General features: G+C 43.7%; 1 protein-coding gene across 1 annotated transcript in view; it reads right to left on the bottom strand.

Annotated features, from left to right (window-relative positions):
- Positions 1-18,477, bottom strand: part of RELL1 (RELT like 1) — a 74,537-nt gene that overhangs the window by 19,051 nt on the left and 37,009 nt on the right. The window contains exons 3-6 of the mRNA XM_050790920.1: positions 17,259-17,330; positions 7,906-7,963; positions 4,622-4,858; positions 1,153-1,291 (exon numbers count right to left, since the gene is read on the bottom strand). Coding sequence (XP_050646877.1) covers positions 1,156-1,291; positions 4,622-4,858; positions 7,906-7,963; positions 17,259-17,330 — 503 coding nt within the window. The 3' untranslated portion in view covers positions 1,153-1,155. The remainder of the gene's footprint in view (positions 1-1,152; positions 1,292-4,621; positions 4,859-7,905; positions 7,964-17,258; positions 17,331-18,477) is intronic.

Genomic DNA, 18,477 nt, shown 5'->3' with positions numbered 1-18,477 from the left:
ATAAATACCACCCAAGCCGGAACAGAAATAAAGGAGTTAAGATGAAAGTTAAGCCACTATCAATTTATCATAGGGTTTTGGGGTGTGTGTGTGTGTGTGTGTGTGTGTTTGTTTTTTGTTTGTTTGTTTGTTTGTTTGTTTAGATGGAGTCTCACTCTGTCGCCCAGACTGGAGTGCAGTGGCATGATATCGGCTCACTGCAAGCTCTGCCTCCTGGGTTCACACCATTCTCCTGCCTCAGCCTCCTGAGTAGCTGGGACTACAGGTGCCCGCCACCTCGCCCGGCTAATTTTTTGTATTTTTTAGTAGAGACGGGGTTTCACCGTGTTAGCCAGGATGGTCTCAATCTCCTGACCTCGTGATCCGCCCGCCTCAGCCTCCCAAAGTGCTGGCATTACAGGCATGAGCCACTGTGCCCAGCTGCATGTTTTTTTGTTTTTTGTTTTTTAAACAGTGTCTTGCAAAACTAAAATTGCCAAATCAAGAAATAAATCACTGTGGCTTTTCAATTGCCTCAAAATATTTGGTGGGAAGAGAAATATTCGTATTGAGGTTTCAGAACTGTGACACAAAGAAAACTGGTTTCCAACAGAATAAAAGGAAAAAGGATTGGTTTGTTTGCTCCAGACTTTTTCAAGTCACAGTTTACCTGGAAATGGTGACAAGATTACATGTCATTTGGCCTGCATGGTTGTTTAAAAATAATAATAATTTAAAAAATGTAAGCTGCCAATATCAAAAATCAGTGATTTTACATTTTAAAAGTCTGGATTTTGTCTTTTTTTACGTAAGAAGATGCAGCAACCCTAGGCGCTTTCTGCCTCGTGGTAACACAAGCCCTATATGGTGGGTGATGTGAGTTCTAGTTTGCCACAATCCCCACCATGCCACATTGCCTCACAAGTAATCCTCTATCCTCATTACCACACAGGCCAAGCCCCTGGAGGCACCACGTTTGTGACTTCTTTACAAGAAGCTCTGGGCAGACAAGTAATCATGTTCAGTCCCCTTCGGCCTTTCTGGGTCCAGGAAAGCTCTCCCATTTCCCTGCCAAATGCCATCCCTATGCTGCCACAGCACCCGGGAAGCTCCCAGTACCTTCTCCTCACCCTGCGCCACCCTGCCCCCAATGTCACCAAAACCACGGCTCACCTGCTACTCTGTGCCGCTGCGTTCTCTCTTCACAGGTGTTGCCGGCACCTCCCCATTGACGGTTTCAGCCCCACTAACAGACATCAGGCTTCTCCGTTCCTTCTGGTTTGACTTGTGCTCCACTTTTGTAACTCTAAACCTGAGGGGGGAACGGGGAGAGGTGATGGGGTTTGCTTTTCTAATAAACAAGAATTGTGAAGAAAGCAAAAATCATCCACCCAGAGGATCTCAGATGAACTCAGCCAAAAGTTAGGACACAAATGAAAAACAACATATTCAAGAGGAGGAGCATGCCTTCCTATCCGGCACATTCCCCTGGCCCCTGCCCAACCTTCCAGCTGATTTCTACTCAACCACATCACAGACTAAGCCGGATATTTCACAGAGCGTGCAAAAGGCATTTAAAAACTCAGGTATTGGCCAGGCACGGTGGCTTATGCCTGTAATCCCAGCAGCACTTTGGAAGGCTGAGGTGGGTGGATTGCTTGAGCCTAGGAGTTTGAGACCAGCCAGGGCATATAGCAAAACTCTGTCTCTACGAAAGTTACAGAAATTAGCCGGGCGTAGTGGTGTGCACCTGTAGTCCCAGCTACTCGGGAGGCTGAAGCAGGAGAATCATCTGAGCCCAGGAGGAGGGGGCTGCAGTGAGCAGAGATCACGTCACTGCACTCCAGCCTGGGCAACAGAGTTAGGCCCTGTCTCAATAAGAAAAAAAAAAAACCTCAGGGACTCAAATATTAAACAGCCTCAGAATTGTGGTTTCTAACAATGATCAGGTTTTGTTGGTTTTTGAGAAGGAGTTACCCTCTTGTTGCCCAGACTGGAGTGCAGTGGTGCAATCTCGGCTCACTACAACCTCCAACTCCCGAGTTTAAGCGATTCTCTTGCCTTAGCCTCTCAAGTAGCTGGGATTACAGGCTTATGCCACCATGACTGGCTAATTTTGTATTTTTAGAAGAGATGGGGTTTCACCTTGTTGGCCAGGCCAGTCTCAAACTCCTGACCTCAGGTGATCCACCTACCTCGGCCTCCCAAAGTTCTGGAATTACAGGCGTGAGCCACCACACCTGGCCTATGCCAGTTTTTTTTAACCACAGAAACCTGGTTAAATGTTCAACTGGTTTACAAATTAGACTGACATAACCAGAATGTTTACCAGAAGATGACGAACTTCTGAAAATATGCAACTGTCAGGCAGTCCTATCTCAACACACACACACACACACACTCACACATATGCAGAAAATCAGAAGAGCCCTAGCAACACATTTTATCAGCATTAGGGTTTGAGAGTTTGTCTTTAAAAAAAACACAATGGGTTAATTTTCATTACAGATTAAGGAAAGACTAAAGGAAGTTAAGGAAGAGATTTTCATCAAGAATTAAGAGTTAAATAAATGTATTCAGTTTAACTGTTTTTTCTAGTATATCATCACCAAATCCTAGAGCTTTTCATAACAGTTTCTTTCTAGTTCTGGTCTTAATTTTTCCCTTAAAAACTATCTGAAATAAATCCTCCTTCTGTGTCCAGAATAAGATCACCAACCCTGAGGAGAAGGCTCTGAAGAAGTGAAAGAACGAACAGGGAAATTGTAAACACAAATCTATTCTGTCAAACTCTAAGACTCTCTTAAGTAATACATGCTGAAAAACAGCCTGGAATCATTAAGTATCCAATATCCGATATCCAAGAAAGAGAGTTGGATTTGGGGCATTTTAAAAAGCCACGTTTGGCCAGACCCGGCGGCTCACACCTGTAATCCCAATACTTTGGGAGGTCAAGATGGGTGGATCACTTGAGGTGAGGAGTTCGAGACCAGCCTGGCCAACTTGGTGAAACCCCATCTCTCCTAAAAATACAAAAATTAGCCAGTCATGGTGGTGGGCACCTGCAGTCCCACCTATTCGGGAGGCTGAGGCACGACAATCATTTGAGCCCAGGAGGCAGAGGTTGCAATGACCTGAGTTCATACCACTGCACTCCAGCTTGGGTGACAGAGTAAGACTCTATATCAAAAAAAAAAAAAAAAAGAAAAAGCCATGTTGAATCTGAGTTGAAAATTTCAGCAGATTTTTTTTTAAGACCAACAAAACATGCTTTGTCCAAACAAGCTACAGGTTCTCATTGCTTTGCATTCATAAATTCCCATGACTCTGCTTCTTAATAAAATAGTGTGGTCATGAGTTGTGCTGTTTTGCTGTAAGTGGCAAACAGCCCAGCGTCTTCTCCGTGATGCTTGTGCAACACAATGATGAAACTCAACTGAATTAAAATAAAAATAACCAGCCAACATTTCTTGAGTGTGTAAGTACCCAAAGCTGGTTTAAGACCTTTATGTGCGTCACCTTATTTAGTCTAGACAGCAACTCTATGAGGTGAGTGTGACTGTCCTTCTCACTTTACAGAGGGGGAAACCGAGGCACAGAGCAACGTAACAGTTTGCAAGTAGTGGTGCCAGGACTCGAAAGAGAGTAGAAGCAACGAGTTCAGGTCACTCTTCTCAGGGGGTTGTCAGTAGACACAGAAGGATCATGTAAAATAGCACTGTCGACTTTTGCTCAGTGCTCACCCAGCCTCACTCCAGCATGTGTGTTCCTTACCAGTACTCCCCACTGTCTTTCCAAATGCAACATCGGCAATGCAGTTCCTGCATGGGACTCAGCATCCAACAGCAGAACTGCAAAAGCATCCCACTGCAAAGATGCTTCAGGTAAGGGCTGATGGATTCATCACTTGAACTGCAGGATCTCCACCTCACATATGGGTCACAAGTGAAAGGCACTAGGAGCCGGAGAGCCAAGACACACTGGAAAGCACTGCCCACTAAAAGCAAGCAGTCAAAGGAATTCACATGGAACTTACAAGACAGAGACTGGAGGGCTGTGGACCAGATCCACAGCTTCTCCTCTCCCTTGCACATGGCCCGATGATATTTCTCAGTTCCCTGAACGTTAGCTTGGCTGGGTGATCGAGTTCCAGCCAGTGAAGTGTGAGTCAAAATGATGCGAGCCACTCTCAGGCCTCGTAGCTCTTTCAAAACCCCGCGTGAACAACCTTCCACGGACCTGCTCCTCTGGCTGGCTGGCAGAGCCACAAACGAAGGGGGCCTGGAACCCTGGACAAGTACTTGAAGAGCCACCCGTTGATATCTCACTACCTGCCCTGGATTCCATAAGTGATAATATAAATGTCTATTCTGTATACAGTTGAAAATCTGGGCTTTATCTGTTAAGAGCAGGTAGGTATTTATCTTATTATATTTCCCATCTGATCTAGCAACAGCTGCCTTTTAGGATTCTTCTGTTGTTGGAAAAATCTAGGACTCACACCAGAAAACATCTAAAAAGCCCAGGGATATAACCTGAGCCAGGCACGGAGAACATATTCTACATCTGACAGGTAAGCACAAGTCCACACACCAGAGCACCCATGTCACACATAAACCAAAAGCATCCGAAGAGATCTTACCTGCCAACAGAAAGGACCGTGACCTCGCCTTGGCGCCGTGGTCTGCTCTCTCTGGACTTGTTGGTGGGCTTTATAAAGTGCCACCGCTTGTGCCTACACCGATGACACACGTCCCTCTCGACAACACCACCCACCGTGTGCAGATGATGGCCACAGACGTGCTTTCCCGGGGTCCCCCCTGGTGACAAAGGCCCAGGACTCACAGGTGGGCTCCCTGGTGTGCTGGGGGTCACGGGGCTAAGGTGGGGAGGAAAATAAAAAGTGCAACTGGTTACTTAAAGGAAATACCAGTGAAGGTGATCTCTCTCCCTGTGATGACAGAAGCAGTTTAAGTTGAAAGAAAAAACAAAGCATCTTCCAATTGTACAAATGGACTTTGTGAACGGGCCTCAGACAGCAGGTACTCAGCTCTCATGACCGTGCGATGACAGCTTATCTTAAGCAATAATAATATGATTCATGGCCAGGCCTAACAGCTCATGCCTATAATCCCAGCATTCTGGGAGGCCAAGGTGGGAGGATTGCTTGAGGTCAGCCTGAGCAACATAGAGAGACCTTGTCTCCGAAATAAAATAAAAAAATTAGCCGGGCATGACAACGCATGCCTGTAGTCCCAGCTACTCGGGAGGCTGTGGCGGGAGGACCGCTTGAGCCCAGGAGCTCAAGGTTGCGGTAGCTATGATTGTACCCCTGAACTCCAGCCTCGATGACAGAGTGAGACCCTGTCTTTAGAAGAAAAAAAAAAAGTGATTTATCACTACTAGAATGGAATTTATTAGCTGGGAATAAACCACTGCTTCTAACAGTGATACACTGGCTTTAAAGTATTAGGTTTCTTTCTAAAACGCTGATCTTTTTTCTCATGCAATTATCCTAATTTCTCATGTACCAGGAGTGTCTGCCCATCACTCTACGCAAAGAGATTCCCTAAGTATCTATGCCCTGGAAAAGGGAAGAACTCAAATTCCATCAAATTATCAGATAACTTAGAGAAAAGATTTCATCAAATCTCCATTATATCAAAGGAGGAAAGCCTTTAGGCAAAGATATCAAAAGTGATGTCCAAAACAGATGTTGATGGTGTTGATAACAGTCATAATAAAATAGCTAACAGTATTCTAAGCATTTTATATGTATATATTAATGGAATTAATCCTTATAAAATCTTATGACGTAAGTATTATTAATTTCTTCATTTTAACAATGAGGATGCTGAGGCAGGGAGAAGTGAAGTAACTGGCCTCACACTTGCAACAAGATCACACTTGCAAATAAGTGCTGGATCTGAGATTCAAACCTAGAATGCTGAATTCCAGAAACCATGCAATTAATCACCTTGCTATACACGATAGTGCTTCAGAAACAGCAGAGACCACTTTGATAATCTGGAATAAATTTGGATAGACCATCTGAAATATAAAAAGCAGAAATATATAGGCCAGATACGAGCTGTTTTCAAAAGGCATGTGTGAAGGCTCTGGCCCGGCAGAAAAGGAGGAATTCGAACCTAGCAGACCCGAACTGAGCAGGAATCAGTCCTCCGGCACAGGTGGGAGGAGTGGGGATGGCATGACACCCACAGCCTGACACCTGGACCGTGGCAAGAGCCCCAGAGACACACAGGAGGCTGTGATGGCAGAAACCAGGCTTTTCGTTGATGCAAACTGGCCACCAGCACACTTAAAAAAAAGAAGTAGAGCCTCCAGTTGAGGAGACCGCCTCAAACATGACTGACAGACAAAAGTCTTCTGGCGCTCTTTAGGGATGCCTTCCTAACTGTTAAAATAAAAACACACAGCTGTACCTTCCTGGAGTAAAATAATGTCAACTTAGCACCACATATCAGAAAGCTGAATGCAAGAGTTTAACAACATTCACTCAACAAGCATTTCTCAAGTACCAGCTGTGTACAAAACTCACTGATGGGCACTACAGGATGCCCAAAGATGATTGAGACAAAGACACCATGAGCTAAGATGGTCAGAACACCAACTGTCTGTGGCCAGGACTGGAATGTGGGAGAAATCAGAGCTCTTCTGTCTCTATGACTCTACGTCTCTCCTAAACTCAACTCCTTGCATTCTGAGTTACCTTTCCAAAACACACATCCAACGTAGCCAGTTTGACGAACACCTCTTAAACATCTAAGGTGTGCTGAGTGCACAACCCACATAGGAAGCGGAGAAAGATCCAACCCCTTTGCCATGTCACTTGGCCTGGCCACCCTGGACCGAACCCTTCATAGGCTGAGTCCCAGGCTATCATGATGTGGTGACTTTTCTTCTGGCCCTTCTTATTCCTACAGCCAACCCTGACTCTTGTCTCCACCTCCTGCACACCTGGTTCAGATGGCACCTCTTCCATGAACCTTCCTGAACTCCCAATGGCCTCCCAGGGTCCCCTAGAGCCTTCAGTCTCCACCAGTCCTACAGCACTTGCAGGCTCTCCATCGCGAGGCCTCACACACACGTCTCCACTCCCCACTGACTGTGTTCCTCCATGGCAAGGGTCTGTGGATGTCCAGCTCCAGAGCAGCACCCAGCACACAGCAGGCATCCAATAAATGCTCCTTGTTGAAGAAATAATACTTATATGGAAATACAGTTCTCTGTAATTAATTATGAAGGAATATGCTGCTCAACAACCATAACCTAAAACAGTAATACAAAAAACAGAACATAGCAGGTAGCTCCAAACCAGGTTGCTCATTTAATCATCATTGTTCATGGAGGTCTTTCAATGCTTAAGGTGTGCTATATTCCTTATAACAACCCTATAAAGCTGGTACTGTGGTGATCTCCATTTTATAGACGATGGAACTTAAACTCAGGGTGGTCAGTTAACTTCCTCAAGAATAGACAGTTAATATTGTGGTGCAGGCAGGATTCAATCACATCTCCCAATTCCAAGGCTATGTTTTTGCCCTTAACCTCTATGCCTTACTTCTTCCCATCACTATTCTCTAACAGTTCTCAACCAGGAGTGATCATCCCCGCTACGGGACATTGACCATGTGTGGAGACATTATGGGTTGTCACACCTTGGGAGGGTGGGGGCAGGGGGTGCTCTGGCATCTTGTGAGTGGAGGCCAGGGATGCTGTCAAACATCCTACAATACACGGGACGGTTCTGCACAGCAAAGAACTAGCTGGCCCAAAATAACTGGCCCAAAATAGTGCCAAAGTTGGGAAACCTGCTCTAGCAGAAGAGCATTTCAGATGGCGCCATATCTGAGCAAGTAACTGAAAAGATGTTGCACTAAGGAGGAGGGGAGGAGCACTCACCTTTCAGGATCATACAGGCTGTTATCCGCTACCATCGCCTTTAAGACATCAGCATTCGCTAAGGAATAAAAATAAAATTAAAGAATTAAAACAGAATGAATAAGATGAGTAATCACATCAGAAAAGCTGTTGAAAACACACCTAATTCCATTCTTTCAGTTCATAGATGAGGTCCTGGGGGCCTAGAGAAGGGAGGGTCTCCCCCAACATAACTGCATAACATGGCACCATCTGTCAATAACTTTCACCCAGCAGGAACTTAGTAAGAGTGACAGAGAATCTATGGCAAGGAGAGCAGACCTACTATAAGGCATTGCTTCCTACACATCAATAGCAATAGAAAGTAGAAACTACCCCCCCACCCCAAGCAAACTCCAACAAACTAAAGGACCATTTATATGCCGCTGCTCTATTGCAGTTAACTCATTTTGATAAATATACTTTGAAAAATATTGATAGTGAAATGTATTTCATAAGTGACCTGTAGTCTAATAACTTGTATGTGCCAAAATAATTAGCTCTAAACTCTGCATCCTCCTGTAGCATCAATTCTATCCCACATCGAATCAGGGATGAGAGAAGGTTAATTTTCCAGATGAGCTTCAGGATCATATAAGCCCTTGACTGGCCAGATACCTTAAAATTTCAAGTATTGATCACAACATATAAGTTATGTAATATATGCTAACTTAAATTAGACTTCTAAAAAAATCCACATTTGTAGGTGGGAGGCTAGGCTGTCAACAAAAGCAAAAAATAAATAAATAAATAAATAAATAAATAAATAATAAAAACCTAATCTAAGTTTCTTAGTTTCTTGAGTCCCCCAACCCACACCCACATCCACACGCCATGTGTTTTCTGCCTCCTGTAGAGTGGTCATGCTCTCCAGGATAAAAGACTGAAGTGAACGTTCAAGATTCCCTTGGCTATTTAATTGGCAAGGCCAAATGTTATTACTGGCTCATAACCTTTTCAATTGATTTCTGAAGCACTGTTCTCATGACTAACCACAACAAGTCTCTGAGAGGAAAGAACAAATAAAAATCACTATTTACCACGTAAGCCAACACCAGCCTTTAACATTTAACATTCAAATGCCTTTTCTAGAGGAGGAATATTAATTCTAGTTCCAACTGCTCCTCTAAGTGTTAACAGTTAAGGGCTTACAATGCGGGGTTTCTCAACCTGGCTTTTGTTATTGCCCCACCCAAGAGCTTTGTTCAACTATTTTTTCCTAATGACTCTCTCATTAAAGTACAGTATGGCAGATACATTTCATATTTGGTTATGTACTATATATATCTGTGCTTTACATATAAGAGAGTGAGGTATTTGTTTGGCCCCGATCCAATTTTTAAGGGACTCATTGCCCTGTTGCAACCCTTGAGAACACACGGGTTTTTGCTTTATTCTTTTGAGAAATATTAATATGACACTTAATCTTTTGCCAAAAGAAATTCTTTACCCTTCACAACTATCTGTGAGGATGTCCAAATGCATTTCCAAACACAAATTCTGATCTAAATAAGACCTCCTATCATTACAAAAACATTATGAAAATGGATCCATAGTAATTTCTCCTGCACAATAAAAAAGACAGTTGCCTCTGTAAAACACATTTAAGTATAATCCAGTAATGTCAGTTAATTTCCTGTTTGACTAATAAATGAGGATTCAAAAAAACGTTGTTTCAGATACTAGGTTTGGATATACAATCCCATATACAATTTTGTATTTTATTGTATACAAAATACAGTTGTCTGCAGTATCCATGCAGGAATGTTCCCCAGATCCGTGCAGATATCAAAATCCACAGATGCTCAGGTTCCTGATATAAAACATATCTACTCCACCCCCATACACTTTAAATCATCTTTAGGTTACTTATAGTAGCTAATACAGTGGAAATCCTATGTAAATAGTTGTTATGCTGTTTTATTTGGGAAATAATGACAAGAAACAAGTCTGCACATGTCCAGAAAGATGCAACCATCCATTTTTTTTTTTCCTAATTTTTTTTTATCCTTGATTGGTTAAATCTATAGGTGCAGATCTCATGGATATGGAGGACTGATTATATAAAGTAATTTGCTGTCCATACTTACTCTGCCAACGTTTATCAAACTTCAAAACTACAAACATAAAAAAGAGGGAAAACACCACCAAAAGGTGTTAAAACAGGGACAGCACTAACAGCACATACAAAGAGTGAGCTTTTTAAAATCAAACGTTTAAATCACTGCCTGAGAAAATCAATCACCTATAAAATGATGACTACCTAAAAAATGAAACATCAAATTACAAACTAATTCCAGGAAGATAAGCTATATTAAAATCATTATTAAAGCTTGCTTCTTATAGACGTGTTTCTCAGTTATTCATGAATTCCTGTAACTCATCTTTCTCTCCCAGGAATAATTAGTAAACATTCCTTTGGTTTGCTAAGGGAGTCTCTAGGACTCACCCTGTGGCATGTGAGACACACACGCGCACACACGCACATGCATGCGTGTACAGGTACATACCCGCGCGTACACACACGCATCCCTGTCTCTGAGCTAACCTCCAGCGAGTCAGCTTCAGTCATCTGTCTCTTGGGAACATTTTTGGTTTCCAGTGACAGGAAGGCTTTCTAATATAACACCACCGTTAGGACTGAAACGCATGCCTTAATGTGGTTGTGAAGTTACCATAAAAGAGCAATGGTCTGAGTTCTGTTGAAGGTGTATCTCCTCCTTGCATATTACTCACAGCTCCACTAAGCCATAGGAGGCTTTCTCCACACTTGCCAGCATTTTATCAACTACGCTTCCCTGCATAGCCTTTCCCAAAATGGGAGGAGCTAGGTGCAGGGCAAGGAAACTCCCCAAGAAAAGGGAAGGGCGGTATTTTCCAGAAAAGACCTCTTTTTCTCCCGGAATCCCTGCTTGATAATATGCATGGAACAGCCAAAATCAGGCAAGAAAAATGTCTGGTTGTCTCTGCCATCACTATTCTCTTCAGAGTTTTCCTCACACCTAAGGCAAATTTCTCAAGCAAAAACTAACATTGCCATCACCAAAATGTAAGGGCCGGCACGTGCCAGTCGCTGCCTGAAAGCTTTATAGATCTTCCATGTTGGACGCTTCTGACGCCCTTAACAGTAGGTAGAATTATCACCCCCATTTTACAAGTATACAGACTGAGACCTAAAGATCGTAACTGACTGGCCGGAGTCACACAGCTAGAGAGTGACAGGCTTGGACACAAACCCTGCTCTGACTGACTCCAGGGTGCGTGCGTTTAACCCTGACACCCTCCTTCCTACCCTTCAATGTCCAAGTCCCCACCCAAAGGGACACAGGTTGAATAATGGTTCACGGCATGTTTGCATAAACAGAGGAAGTTTCAGAACCCACTCCGTGCTCACAGTCATTTATAAAGGAATCTTTTCTGCCAAAATATAAGTGGAGCCTGAAGGCAAAAACTCCACAAAGGCATCTCTTGCCTAGGGATCAGAAGTACTAATCAGAAGCACTTGAGGAATATCTGTAGGACTCCCTGCAATTTTTACTAAGCAGCCAGTGTAAGGGCCTAGCAGAGAAACTCAGCTACAGACTCCCAGACACTTTCCAAACATCCATACAATGCAAGAAAACTCCAGCGACTACCCAGACATGATTCAGTTCGGCTCTATTTAGAAAGATGAATTAAAAGCTAGCACAGCGGTACATCCAACCCTTTGGATTAGGAAAACAGTCAGAGTGCAGGTGTGGCATAATATGCAATAGATCTGGTCATTGTCCTGGGTTCCTGTCACAGAGTTCCTAAAGGCCTTGGAATTTCCTGAGAGGAGAGTCTTTTGTTATTCATAATGGGCATCTTTTGATCACACCTGAGTTTATACTAATGTGGTGACTCGGGGTGGGGCCCCTAGACAGTCTCAGGGTGGGGCCAGTCATCATTAAGACCAAGCGATTAGAGGGTTGGAACTTTCAGCCCTACCCAGGGACCTCGGGAAAGTCAGAGCAGGGGAGGACAGCGCAGGGTTCTGGGACTGGAAATTAAACTCGACAAAAAAACTTTTTTTTTGGTTTGTTTTTTGTTTTTGAGATGGAGTCTCCCTCTGTCGCCCAGGCTGGAGTACAGTGGCACATCTCAGCTCACTGCAACCTCCGTCTCCCAGGTTCACAACTTTCTCCTGCCTCAGCCTCCCAAGTAGCTGGGACTACAGGTACCCGCCACCACACCCGGCTAATATTTTTGTATTTTTAGTAGAGACGAGGTGTCACCGTGTTAGCCAGGATGGTCTCGATTTCCTGACCTCTTGATCCACCTGCCTTGGCCTTCCAAAGTGCTGGGATTACAGGTGTGAGCCACCACGCCCGGCCAACAAAAAAACTCTTGACCGACAAGATTTGATAGCTTCCAGGTGGCTGAACAGGTGCAGGTGCCGGGAGGGTGGCGCACCCAGAGAGGGCAGGGAAGCTTTGTATCCCACCCCCAATACTATGCATCTCTTCTATTTTGTTGTTCATGAGTTGCATCCTCTGTAACAAGCCAGTACATGTAATAAAGTGTTTCCCTGAGTTCTGTTACCCATTCTAGGAAAATATGGAACCGGAGGAGGGGATTGTGGATCTCTCATCCCAGCCATTTACAGACTATAGGTCAGAAGCACTTGTTCATGAGTTGCATCCTCTGTAACAAGCCAGTACATGTAATAAAGTGTTTCCCTGAGTTCTGTTACCCATTCTAGGAAAATATCGAACCGGAGGAGGGGACTGTGGATCTCTCATCCCAGCCATTTACAGACTGTAGGTCAGAAGTACCAGAGCCCGGCTTCCAACCGGCATCCCAAGTAGGGGAAGTCTTTTGGGATCTAATGCTAACTCTAGGTAGACAGAGTCAGAACTGTATTAAATTGCAGGCTTCCGAGATTTGGAGAACTGCAAAGTATGGAAAAAACCCGCACATCTGTGTCAGAAGTGTTGTGTGAGGATGGAGACAAACAAATAAAGTGTGTTTGCCCAGCAGGTCAGCTGATAATCCATCCTTCAAGAGATATTTATCTAAACTAAAATTGATTTCTATCATTAAAGACATAATGTGTTTAAACCATAAACAAGAACGTTACCATGAGTACAGGTCAAGTATCACCCCATTTGCCAAACTTAAAATGCGAAGCAGAAACCATTCATATATCACGATTGCAAATGTTTACAGATGCATGAAATCTAGGAAAAGAAAACCTAAACACATGTGGGAAAAGGGTAACAGACAGATTGTGCTTAATTTTATTCCTTTCTTAATGTAAAGGAAAAGTTATGGTATGCTTATCACTTTTAAAACTAGAAAGTGAAATTAATATTAATTCCAATTTATCAAAGACAGAAAACGTCAACAGGGAAGTCCAGACTGGTACTAAGTTCAAAGTTATGTTAATCATTGAGAAAAAAATACTTTAAAAATGCATTTGGTCCACAAAATAGAGGATTTCAGTCTCAAAGCCAAACTCAAACATGCTAGGTTATAAACTGGTAAGAGATCAAGGCTGCATCTTATCACGAGGCTGTGGTTTTGGTGCAGGCTGGAAGCTGAAGAGGCCACAGCTGGAGGGGGGCGTGCAGCAATATTAGCTATTACTTGGGAGTCCAGGAAGGGAACCAAGGGCTGCACAAAGGATTGGAGTCACCAGCTGTCCTCACAAGCCCCTGGAGAAACCGCAGGTACACAGATGAAGGCGTGGACAGGAGAAGAGGGGACCTGGGGTTGAGAATAAGATAGAAAGCAAAGAGAACTGGGGAGCAGACGAGAGAGGAGAAGAATGGCACCTCAGGTATTGACTGCTGAGGGGTACCTACTGGTACGAAGCACAGTAAAAACACAAAGGCTACTTTCCAAAAGGCAAACAACATCATTTAAAAAGAAAGACAAAACAGCCCTATTTGCACATTAGTGTGGGAAGTGAGGACATTATATAATATGCCTCCTCCAAGGACCCCAAACATGTTCTCTGCTGTAATTAAGAGAAGTGCCTACTGCCGGCACCATCCTGCCATACCTGCTTATGTGACTTTGAACAAGTGTCTTATCCTCTGGGTCTCTGTTTCCTAATCTACAAAATAGGGTGATAAAAGGGCCTATGTCATCTGGCACTTTTATTTTTATATATCTATTTATTTATTTATTTATTTATTTTTGGAGACAGAGTCTCACTCTGTCGCCCAGGCTGGAGTGTGGTGACTGTGCCATCTTGGCTCACTGCAGCCTCTGCCTCCTGGGTTCAAGTGATTCTCCTGCCTCAGTCTCCCAAGTAGCTGGGATTACAGATATGCACCACCATGCCCAGCTAATTTTTACACTTTTAGTAGAGATGGGGTTTCACCATGTTGGCCAGGCTGGTCTCGAACTCCTGACCTCAAGCAATCCTCCCACCTCAGCCTCCCAAAGTGCTGGGATTACAGGCATGAGCCACTATGCCCAGCCGGTACTTTTAAGAATTTATTGAGTTAATGCTTAAGATTTCTACAAACTAACCCAGCTATATACTGTTTCTCTTTGAAAGGAGTTAAGTTTTCCATCCCTCTTTCATGCCACCTGGACAGAGGTACTACAGTAACTGGTTAAAATAACAGACTATGGAATCAGTTCCAATCCCAGCTCCCCCACTTTCCAGTGGTGCAACATTGGCAACTTAGTTAAGTACGGTGGGCTTCAGTTTGTAACATGGGAAGAAAATGTCGAGATCCTGGAGTCCCTGGAAAGCCCACAGAACAGGCCTAGCATACAGCAAACCCTCAGGAGTACTATGACGTCGATACATGAGAACTTCAGCCCTTGGCAAGGTTCTCACAGTTTACTTATTTCGACTGATTCAACTGTCAGTAACCCGTTTCATGCATCATCACAAATTTGGCAACTGCTCCAGCTTTCAGAAGCCCAGGTCCCAAAGGCCTGCAAGCTCTCCACAGCCAAGACAGGCAGTTTGGAATGTGAAAGGCACAGGGGCAGCGAGGGGGTCATCCACGCCTTACGCTGCACACTTCCAGAATGGGTACATTTTCCTATGCCAAGGACATATTCATGCATTGCTTGGGCAAATTAAAAAGCACTTTTTTTCATGTAAAAGAAACATCCATGATTGAGTACTCAACAACAGTATCACCAACTATTACGCCCTGAAGGAAGGTCTCTGGAAGACAGAGATCAAAATCCAAGTATTCTGGTCTGTTTTGTTATTTTAAAATCATCCGAATAAGTCTGGTTGTCTGATTTTATAGACTGGAGAAATTGACAACTGCACGTTAGAAGAGAGGAGGGACAATACTGTGTGGTTGAAAAGAATGCTGAATTTGAAACCAGCCAGACAGAGCTGGGCTGCTCACTAACCATGTAAGTTTAACTACTTGGAACCTTCTTTCTTCATCTGTAAAATGGGTGTAATTGAACCAACTTTATAAGCATGTTTTGAGGATTAAATGAGATTACGTATATAAAGCACTCAGATCTATGCCAAAAGCATAAAGCACATTCTGAAAACAGCAATGAAAATTATGCTCAACCATACGAAACTGCTGTTTCTCTAAGTCAAAAACAGTTGAAGAGAGTCAAACTGACAGACAGGCTGGGCAGGCAGATGCTCTTGTGGAGTAGTGAGGATCTGGGAGTGTGGGGTGCCCGGGGCAGGGCCTGAGGGCAGAGGAGCAGGTATTTACTGATGAGTGTGGTGTTATTTCAACGTTTAGAAAAATGGCTCAGCTCTGTCATCAGTGCACAGTCCGTGAGTCCATGCTGACTAAAGCAAAGACAAAGCCCAGGGGAAACGTTTGCTTTTCAATTGTCATGAGAATTCAAAGTGTAAGAATCCACAGCTATGGAGCAAGTGGGCAAGGAATCCCATACACCTTAAACATCACTGAGGGCATGGTGTGCTATCGAGGGAATAACCAGTGCTCAGAACAATGACCCCAGAGTTTCTTCACTCAAGATTAAATTAATCTTCCATTTAAGATGACAATGTAGAATACATTTCAGGGTGAAAAAAATCCTCAATTTCATAAAAGTTCAACTTTGTAACAAAGTGTTAATGCGGGAGAAAGGATGACATAGAACAGACAAACAGAAGCACAGCAGCAGCTGCCAGTGGCCGGGGGAGGAGGGAGTGGCTACCTAACGGGTCCAGCGCTTCCGTTTGGGATGATATAAAGTTGTGGAACTAGACAGTGGAGATGCATGTTTAACACTGTGAATGTACTTAATCCCACTGAAGTGTGTACTTTAAAATGGTAACAGAACTAAATTTTATGTTATGTGTATTTTATCACAATTTTTTTAAGCACACAAAAAAGAACAGACAATATTTGAGTCTTTCTATACTGAGCCCTCTATGTATACTATGTACCAAAAATGCTGTGAAGTAAATATTATTATTATTATTTGTTTTCTTAGAGTCTCACTCTGTTACTCAGGCTGGAGTGCAGTGGTGTGATCACAGCTCACTGCAGCTTTGAAATCCTGAGCTCAAGTGATCCTCCCATCTCAGCCTCCCAAGTAGCTGGGAACACAGGCATGTGCCACCATGCCTCGCTAATTTTGTTTTACCTTTTTTTTTTTTTGAGATGGAGTTTTGCTCTGTCACCCAGGCTGGAGTGCAATGGCATGATCTCGACTCACTGCAACCTTTGCCTCCCAGGTTCAAGTGATTCTCCTGCCTCAACCTCCAAGTAGCTGGGATTACAGGCACCCGCCACCAAGTCTGGCTAGTTTTTTGTATTTTTAGTAGAGACGGGGTTTCACCATGTTGCTCAGGCTGGTCTCGAACTCCTAAGATAAGCCACCCGCCTCGGCCTCCCAAAGTGCTGGGATTACAGGCATGAGCTACCACGCCTGGCCTTTTTAACTTTTTTTGAAGAGTTGGGGTCTCACTATGTTGCCCAGGCTGGTCTTGAACTCCTGGCCTCAAGTAATCCTCCCACCTCAGCCTTCCAAAGTGCTGGGATTACAGATGTGAGCCACCGTGCCAGGCTGAGGTAAATATTATTATCCTCATTTTACAGGAAGAAGCTGTACCTCATGAAACAAGGCAATGTAGTTTCCCCAAATTGCACACAACCAGTAAGCAGCGAGGCCAGGATTTGAACACCAGCTGACAGAGCTCCAGGGCTGGGTCTCTGCAACACTTAGACCAACTCATGCTTAGAAAACTCACTCATGTGAAACTTGCGTAGCTCAATAATGCTGGCAGCTGAGGTGTTAGAAAGCTTAGGTGAAGTCAATAAGAGAGTCTACATAAATCTTGACTCTTCGAAGCAGGTTTTTAATAAAGGATAGGAATACTGAATTGTTTTGGAACACTGAAAGGTCCACACCTTCATTTTTCATGATGTAGTGGACGATTTGCCCAACAGTGTCACTGTTTTCATTCATACTGTCGTTCAATTCTGAAAGAGAAAAGAGGAGGGGAGAACAGGTTACAACTGGTCACCAGCATCAAGTCAATCAGTCTTAGAATCCAAGACCTCACTGAACAGTTTCCAGGAGCCTCAGGAGATCACCCAAGGTGCTACGATTCTAGGCTTTCTCCCTCCAGCCCCAAACTTCCTCATGCATAACAAGCATAAAGAGAAAGTACCAGAGCTGTCCGTCTATCTCTTCTGAAGTTCAAATGCTCACTCACTTTCCAGACAATAATTTGAAAATGCATTTGTACCAGTCCTCATTATTATTTCTCTCTCATCATTTCCTTAAAGCCTTAGGAGAAATGGGAAGAAGAAAGCTCATTTAAAAAGAAAAAATTCTCCTTGGATTTTATTTTAATTGTAGACTTACTATATCAATTTACAATATTAATTTCCTTTTTAAGTTGGATCATAATTCATCCATGTTCATCAGACTGTCCTATCCTCTGAAATGCACTTTCAAATTACCTATATTCAGGGCTTGGTTATTTGTCCACAAACTCAGTTTACTTTGGGGACTCTGTACCAGGAGTGTACATGATGGTCTTTGGGAAAAAAAGCAAACCACTCTGGAACCAATCTGCAAAATCTGTTTCAATAAGACAAGGAGAACAAGGGAGGGTTGAAATACTCCATCCTAGTTCACAGAGAATATATCAAGGTGTGCAATGTCCTACTCATTTACAAGGAAAATCTCTTCTCCGTCCAAAGGTCAGCTTTCCCCCACGTGAACATGCATGTTTGGTTAGACAGCTCAGAAGCTGGCTGCTAAGCCAACCTACAGAGCATCTGGGAAGGAGGAGAGGGGGAGGCTCCACTTGCTGTTGACAAACACTTGGCTTCGGTTTGCTCACAGGCTCATACATGACTCATCATGCAATCCTATTCCTTCTCAGCCTCAAAGGTCAGTGGGGGTGGGAAAAACCAACAGTCCAGCAAGCTGGCAAGGAATGAGGAACCTCCCCCCAGCCAGCCTTGCTTTGCCCGAAGGGCGACCTACTCCAATGTCACCTTTCTCCATAAACTGTCCTTAGTGGGGCTGAAAGGAATAGGGGGAGTCACCTACTACCTCTCAAGGCCCAAGTCAGGAAACATCCCTAAAGATGATGGGAAAGAAACACCAGCGGAG

This window comes from Macaca thibetana, chromosome 5 (genome assembly GCF_024542745.1).
Source record: "Macaca thibetana thibetana isolate TM-01 chromosome 5, ASM2454274v1, whole genome shotgun sequence".
NCBI lineage: Eukaryota > Metazoa > Chordata > Mammalia > Primates > Cercopithecidae > Macaca > Macaca thibetana.
This window is presented reverse-complemented; position numbering and strand designations above follow the sequence as displayed.